This window comes from Aethalodelphis obliquidens, unplaced genomic scaffold, assembly GCF_003676395.1.
Source record: "Aethalodelphis obliquidens isolate GAN/ISIS:26980383/991018 unplaced genomic scaffold, ASM367639v1 scaffold113, whole genome shotgun sequence".
Lineage (NCBI taxonomy): Eukaryota > Metazoa > Chordata > Mammalia > Artiodactyla > Delphinidae > Aethalodelphis > Aethalodelphis obliquidens.
In genome coordinates this window covers 3,237,195-3,245,011 of record NW_020838057.1, presented here as the reverse complement: position 1 = coordinate 3,245,011, position 7,817 = coordinate 3,237,195, and the positions used below count along the sequence as shown (strand labels likewise).

General features: G+C 49.1%; 1 protein-coding gene across 3 annotated transcripts in view; it reads right to left on the bottom strand.

The window, feature by feature from the left end:
- Positions 1-5,543, bottom strand: part of RDH13 (retinol dehydrogenase 13) — a 17,737-nt gene extending 12,194 nt beyond the window's left edge. Inside the window, exons 1-2 of one of the 3 annotated variants that reach the window (XM_027097326.1) lie at positions 5,340-5,543; positions 2,411-2,529 (exon numbers count right to left, since the gene is read on the bottom strand). In XM_027097326.1, coding sequence (XP_026953127.1) covers positions 2,411-2,529; positions 5,340-5,404 — 184 coding nt within the window. In that variant the 5' untranslated portion in view covers positions 5,405-5,543. The remainder of the gene's footprint in view (positions 1-2,410; positions 2,530-5,339) is intronic. The other 2 variants (XM_027097327.1, XM_027097328.1) reach the window with 2 other exon arrangements.
- Between the last annotated feature and the right edge of the window lie 2,274 nt (positions 5,544-7,817).

Here is a 7,817-nt window from a genome sequence, read left to right as displayed (position 1 = left end):
AATTATACCCCAATAAAGATGTTAAAAAAAAAAAAACTAAAAAAAAAAAAGATCCACTCCTAAGTATAGATACCCAAGATAAATGAAAACATCAGTCCGCACAAAAATGTGTACTCACATGTGCACAGCAGCACTGTGCAGAACAGCCAGAGGTGGAAACAACCCAAATGCCCATCGAGGGATAAATGAATATTGGTGGGAGGGATAAATTGGGAGCTTGGGACTGACATGTGCACACTACTATACATAAAATAAACCACCAACAAGGACCTACTGTACAGCACAGGGAACTCTGCTCCATATTCTGTAACAACCTAAATGAGAACAGAACTTGAAAAAGAACAGATACATGTATATGTACAACTGAATCACTTTGCTGTACACCTGAAACTATCACAACATCGTAAATCAACTATAGTCCAATATAAAATTTAAAAAAAAATGTTTTAAGGGATGAATGGATAAGTGACATGTGGTTTGTCCATCAGTGGAATATTAGCCATGAAAAGGAAGGAAATTCCAACCTCACAAACGTGATACTCAGTGAAAGCCAGACACAAAAGGACACAGAGTGCATGATTCATTTATCTGAAATGTCCAGAAGAGGCAAACCCACAGAAGGAAGATTAGTGGTTTCCTAGCTTTGGCGGGGAAGGGAAATTAGGGGATGATGGCTTAGAGGAGCCAGGTTTCGTTTTGGGGTGATGAAAAATGTTCTAAAATGGAGACCAGTGATGGTTGTACAATTCTGTGAATATACTAAAAATCATGGAAGCGTACACTTTAAATGTGTGAATTAAATCTTAATACAGCCTTTAAAAAGAAAACTTTTGGGGGACTTCCCTGGCAGTCCGGCGGGTTAAGGCTCCGTGCTCCCACTGTAGGGGGCACAGGTTCCATCCCCGGTCGGGGAACTAAGTTCCCGCATGCCGGGGCGGCACAGCCAAAATTTAAAAAAAAAAAAAGGAAAAAATTTGATTTTTTTAAACTTTTATTTTCAAATTAGAAAAGTGAGAAGAAACAGGGATTGAGAGGAGGACGGGCAGCAAGGATGCCGAACCGCGTGGGTCCACAGGGCTCATCCTCCACAGCTGGGCCAGCTGCCTCCTACACATCTGGCCCCCCCCCCATCACACAGTCCAGAATGGACTCATCAAGTCCTGGATCTGTCTGTCCTCCCAGTGGCAGCCTGGCTCTCAAGGGACCACAGTGGGTGTGTTGGCCCAATTTCCCTTCTCACTTTTCTTTTTCTTTAAATAAATTAGCTGTCCTGTTTTTTGTTTTCATTTTTTTAATTTCTTTTTTTTAAATTTGTCTATTTATTTATGTTTGGCTGCGTTGGGTCTTTGTTGCTGCGCATGAGCTTTTTCTAACTGCGGCGAGCAGGGGCTACTCTTTGTTGCGGTGCGCGGGCTTCTCATTGTGGTGGCCTCTCTTGTTGCGGAGCACGGGCACTAGGCGCGTGGGCTTCAGCAGTTGTGGTGCGCAGGCTCAGTAGTTGTGGCGCACGGGCTTAGTGGCTCCGCGGCACATGGGATCTTCCCGGACCAGGACTCGAACCCACGTCCCCTGTGTTGGCAGGTGGATTCTTAACCACTGCGTCGCCAGGGAAGTCCCTCCCTTCTCGCTTTTTCCTGAAAGGAGCGTCTGTCCCTCCCTTGGGGAAACCCCATGTGGTGTGGGGGGAAGGGGGGTTGCCCTCATGGACCCCCACCACTCTCACCTCAGGGGTGAACAGGCAGCTCAGGCCTGGTCAGTCCATCAGGGACCCATTCACTGGTCACCTCGACTCGACCAGCCCAAGGAGAGTTTCCAGTCTCCCCAGTCCTCACCCCTGCCCTGCCCTGGCCTCCCCATCCCAGCCAAGGCAGCTTTGGTCTTCCAGCTGTTCAAACAAAACCTTAACTCCTCCCTTTCTCATACCTGAACCCACAGGAAACCCCACTGATTCCAATTTCAAAAGACATCTGCATGTGCTGAGAAGGGCACTTCCCCATAAGCCCAGTCTGACCGCGAGAGAAACGTCAAACAGACCCAAATCGAAGCGTGTTCTTTCTACAAAACGCCTGACCAGTAAGCTTGGGAGAGCCTGACCCCCAACCTCTGACCTAGGTCCCGACCCAGCCATTAGGACTGAGTCCAACTACAGTAGGAAAGAGCACAGCCGATGCAAAGAGAAAAACCCAAACCAATAACTGCTGAGCGCCCACGGCCTCCTCTGAGACCCTGAACCTGCCCTTCCCTCTTCCAGAGACACAGGCTTTCGGGCTTAAGCCGGCGTGAGTTTGTTTCTGCCACTTGCAACCAAAAGAATCAGATGCCTTAACATCCCCCGGGAAATCAAACCATCCACCGCCAGATCTCGCGCCCGAGCCCCAGGCAGAGAAGCAGGTGCCCACTGGGACTTCACCTCTCCTGGCCAGCTCCAAGGCCGTCTGTTTCCCGATGCCCGTGTTGGCGCCGGTCACAATGACGGTCTTCCCGGGAATGGTGGTCTTGCTGGGACAAGCCCCGCCGGCGACAAAGTCCCTGGAGATAAAAAACGGCAGGTCAGTTCGGTCTGTCTGTCCTCTCTCACCACAGGTGTCCCTGATTGTTGTGATCTCAGGGAAATGACCTCTCGGAGCTTGTGTTCCCCCAACGGAAAGATGGAAGCGACATTGTATAACTCCATGGGACCGGTGTCGCGGTACAGGTAAAGGACTCAGCATGGTCTGGTGCGGGGAGCGTGCACAGCGAGACAATCGTCATTTTAGAAAGACCCCCTGTGGCTGCTCTAACAGACCACCACAAGCTCAGTGGGTTAAAACCACGCAACGGGGCTTCCCTGGTGGCGCAGCGGTTGAGAGTCCGCCTGCCGATGCAGGGGACACGGGTTCGTGCCCCGGTCCGGGAAGATCCCACATGCCACGGAGCGGCTGGGCCCGTGAGCCATGGCCGCTGAGCCTGCGCATCCGGGAGCCTGTGCTCCGCAATGGGAGAGGCCACAGCAGTGAGAGGCCCGCGTACCGCAAAAAAAAAAACCATAAAAACCATGCAACGGTATTTCCTACAGTCTGCAGGTCAGAGTCCGAAATGGGTCTCACTGGGCTAAAATCGAGGTGTCGGCAGAGCTGTGTGCCTTCTGGAGGCTCCAGGGAGAACTGAGAATCGTCCCCATACCTTTTCCAGTTTCTAGGGGCCGCCTGCATCCCTTGGCTCGTGGCCCCTTCCTTCACCTTCAAAGTCAGCGGCACAGCATCTTCAAGCCCCTGACTCTGATGCTTCTGCCTCCCTCTTATAAGGACCGTTGTGATGATGTTGGGCCACCTGGATAACCCAGATCATCTCCCATCTCAAGGCCCTTAACACAGTGACATCTGAAAAGTCCCTTTTGACAAGTTCTGGAAATTAGGACATGCACATCGTTGGGGGCCCTTATTCTGCTACTATGCCCACATTCCAGAGGCTAAATACTGGAAACAACCAAATGTCACCAACAGGGAACTGGCCAAATAAACAATATTATCTCCACACAAAAGAAGGGCAACGTACAACACGGTAGCCACCAGCCACCAGAGGCTATTATTTTTCTTTTTTTTTAATTAATTAATTAATTTTTTATATTTATTTTTGGCTGCATTGGGTCTTCGTTGCTGCACAAGGGCTTTCTCTAGTTGCGGTCAGCCGGGGCTACTCTTCGTTGCGGTGGTGCGCGGGCTTCTCATCGCAGTGGCTTCTCTTGTTGCAGAGCATGGGCTCTAGGCACCCGGGCTTCAGTAGTTGTGGCACACAGGCTCAGTAGTTGTGGCTTGTGGGCTCTGGAGCACAGGCTCAGTAGTTGTGGTGCACTGGTTTAGTTGCTCCGCAGCATGTGGGATCTTCCCGGACCAAGGCTCGAACCCGTGTCTCCTGCATTGGCAGGCAGATTCTTAACCACTGCGCCACCAGGAAAGTCCCCTGAGGCTAATTTTTTAATTTAATTAAAAATAAAGAATCTAAACTAACACAACATAGTAAAGCAACCATACTCCAATAAAATTGTTTTTAAAAATAAAAAGTGAAAAAAAAAAAAAAAACAATAGTCATACTTTCCCCCCTAGGGCATTCAGTTTTCTTTTATTCTTCCCATGCTGGCCCTTTTTTATTTTTAAGCTTTTTCAGAACTGAAAGGCATCAGCATGAATAAAAATAACAGCAGCCGAGGGACTTCTCCAGTGGCGCAGTGGTTAAGAATCCGCCTGCCAATGCAGGGGACGTGGGTTCAAGCCCTGGTCGGGGAAGACCCCACATGCCGCGGAGCAACTAAGCCCGTGCGCCACAGCTACTGAGCCTGTGTTCTAGAGCCCGCGAGCCACAACTACTGAGCCCGCGTGCCACAACTACTGAAGCCTGCACGCCTAGAGCCCATGCTCCACAACAAGAGAAGCCACCGCAATGAGAAGCCCGCGCACCGCAACGAAGAGTAGCCCCCGTTCGCCGCAACTAGAGAAAGTGCACGCGCAGCAACGAAGACCCAAGCAGCCAAAAATAAATAAATAAATAAAACGTAGTCGCACGGTATGGCTCATAATGGACAGGGCAAATGTAAAACATTTCGATGATCACAGGAAGTTCTACTGACCGGTGCTCCTATAGAACATTTGGTAGCTGTTTTTTGGTTTGGGGGGATTTTTATATTGAAGTATATAGTTGATATACAATATTATATAAGGTACAGGTGTACAATATAGCGATTTACAATTTTTAAAGGTTCTATTCCATTTATAACCTATTCCATTTATAGCATAAAATATTTGCTATATTCCACGGGCTGTGCAATATATCCTTGTAGCTTATTTTATACCTAATAGTTTTTACTTCTTAGTCCCGTTTCGTCTTGTTTTTATTAAACGAATTAGCCTAGGAAAGAGAAGAAAGAACTACAGTATGTCTATATACCACGCAATACGATCTTTTCACTTACTGACTTGAACAATTCTAATTTGTTTCTCTAATTTCGGACAACGGGAGCTTAGGTGGTACACACTTTCCTTGCATCTGGGCCACGACTTCACATATGGGAAGTGCTCAATAAGTGTCCGCTGAATGAATGAATTAATCCATTAAAAGTCCAGAAGCAACTAAACCAAAATGTTTACCAGGGCCCGGATCCGCCCCTTTCTCTGGGTGACCTTGGGCCGTGACCTGCCCTCTCGGGGACCAGGCTTGCCCCTTCATTCTCTGGGAGCACTGCTGGACGGGTGAGCTGGAGGACTCCTGGGTGGGCCAAGGGTTGGCAATCTCCACTCGGCTTTCCCTCCCTCGTCCTTGCCCACCGGCCAACCGTTACCGCGCCTGCGGGACCCGCACGTACTTACTTGAGCAGCACGGCGCCACCCACCGCTGTGCCCAGCACGGACAGCGGCAGAATGTAGCGATTCATTACGGGCCGGAGCCGGTGGGAGTGGGGTGAGGGGTCCCACTGCAGCCGCCCGCAGACCCGCGCCCGGGGTCAGTCCTAGGAGCGCGCTGCCTGGGATGCACGTGGGGAAATGCAGGCCGGGCTGGAAGCCTCGGCTTCCGGAAACGGGCGGGGCGGAACTTCCGGGGGAGGGACCTATAGGGAGGGGCCGTGAGCGCAGCTGCAGCTGGGCATGGTAGTTTCCGGAGCCGGGGGCGAGGCCGTGGTCTCGGGGGCGGGGCCTACACGCAGTTCCAATAATGTTACACTCGTACAGCTGCTGGAGGGACCCCACGATCGCAATCCAGCAGCTGCTGCTTCCGGACTTCGGTCCTCTGTGTCTTTCAAATGTACCAGCATGTTTCCTCTTCTAAAAATATGTTCCTTACAAAGTACTATGTATAAAATAAGCTACAAGGATATACTGTACAGCACAGGGACTATAGCCAATATTTTATAAAAACTGTAAACGGAATATAATCTGTAAAAATTTTGAATCACTATGTGGTACACCTGAAACTAATATAATATTGTAAATCAACTATACTGCAATAAAAATAAATAAGGAACATAAATATATGTGTTCCTCGTAGACTTTCTGGGACAATTTGATAATTTCAGTGCTCAGAATCCAAGACCTACTAGCCTGGGAGGTTCCCAAACTCCTGGGTCCTGAGGCAGGAGGACATGGGGGCATACACTCGGTCTGAAGGAGGAGGGGCTGGGGGCCTGGACCCCTGGGTCTGAGGGAGGAGAGGCTGGGGGTCTGGACCCCTGGGTCTGATGGGGGAAGTGCTAGGGACCGGGACTCCTGGGCCTGAGGAGAGGCTCACCCTAATTCAAAACGACCTCATCTTAATTAATTACATCTGCAAATACCCTATTTCCGAATAATGTCACATTCTGTGGTCTACTGCAGGTTAGGATTTCAACATATGAATTTGTGGGGGGAGAGGGGCGAGGCAATTCAACCCATCCCACTTATAATACCCCAAAGTTGGAAGCAACCCAATTTTGTAATTGATGTGTCCATCGACAGCTAAAGGAATAAGTTATTTATAATAACTTCATATAATGTACTCAATATAAAGGAATGAGGACTTCCCTGATGGTCTAGTGGTTAAGACTCAAAGCTCCCAATGCAGGGGGCATGGGTTCAAACCCTGGTCGGCAAAGATCCCACATGCCCTGTGGTGTGGGTCCCTTCCCCCCCCCCCACACAAAGAAGGAATGAACTACTGGTATTTACACAATATGTATGATTCCAGTTACATGACAATCTAGGAAAAACAAAACTATAGTGAGAGAATGAAGGTCAGTGGTTACCAAGGGCAGAGGGGTTGGGGGAAGTGATTACTGCAAAGGGAACTTTCGGGGGGGTTGGAAAGAATCTCTAAACCGCACTGGTGTTTATGTACATGATGACATATTTGTCAAATCTCATCAGCATGTTCACCTAAAAATAGTGAATTTTAGGGCTTCCCTGGTGGCGCAGTGGTTGAGAGTCTGCCTGCCGATGCAGGGGACACGGGTTCGTGCCCCGGTCCGGGAGGATCAACACGTGCCGCGGAGCGGTTGGGCCTGTGAGCCATGGCCGCTGAGCCTGCGCGTCCGGAGCCTGTGCTCCGCAATGGGAGAGGCCACAACAGTGGGAGGCCGCGTATCGCAAAAAAAAAAAAAAAAAAAAAAAAGTGAATTTTATTGCATGTAAATTATAGTGCAATAAAGCTGAAAAAAAACACTGAAAAGATTTGCATAATTTTGTTTTGGAAATTATTTGACTCCAAGTAACTCATTTGATTTATGATTGGATCAGGTTTGACAACAATCCATAGGCATACTTCAGAATACTTATGAAATGACAGATATCTGACCCATAAATCGTTTCCACATGTCCCAAGAGGTTTTTTTGGGTTTTGTTTTTTTAGCAAGACAAAACATGCTTATTTCGTTAAAACTGGTGAGTGGGGGCAGGACACGGCAGAAGTGTACAGAGCTGGAGATGAGAGGGTCAGGGGTCAGCACAGCACTCAGGATGGAGGATCCAGAAGTCTTGGAGGTGGGCAGTTCTTTGGAAACTTATCACCCACTTTCCTCGGAGCTACATGAGGCTCAAGAGCCCCAGGGGGCTCCAGAGTCCTGACCAGGAAGGGAAGCCTTGTCCCAACAAGTCTAGGGAGGCCCTGCCCCCAGCAACAGCAGGAACTCTTGGGGACAGCAAGCTCCAGGTTTGTCTCTAAGATGGGGATGTCCAGGGTAGAGAAATCTAGAAACTCTGAAGCTCCATCATCCACAGATGAGGAACACCAGTAGCTGAGCCCAAGTGGGTTATCAAATGGATTAACCACACACACACAGACTTTGCAAACTAAAAAGCAAAAACAAGAGATAAAAA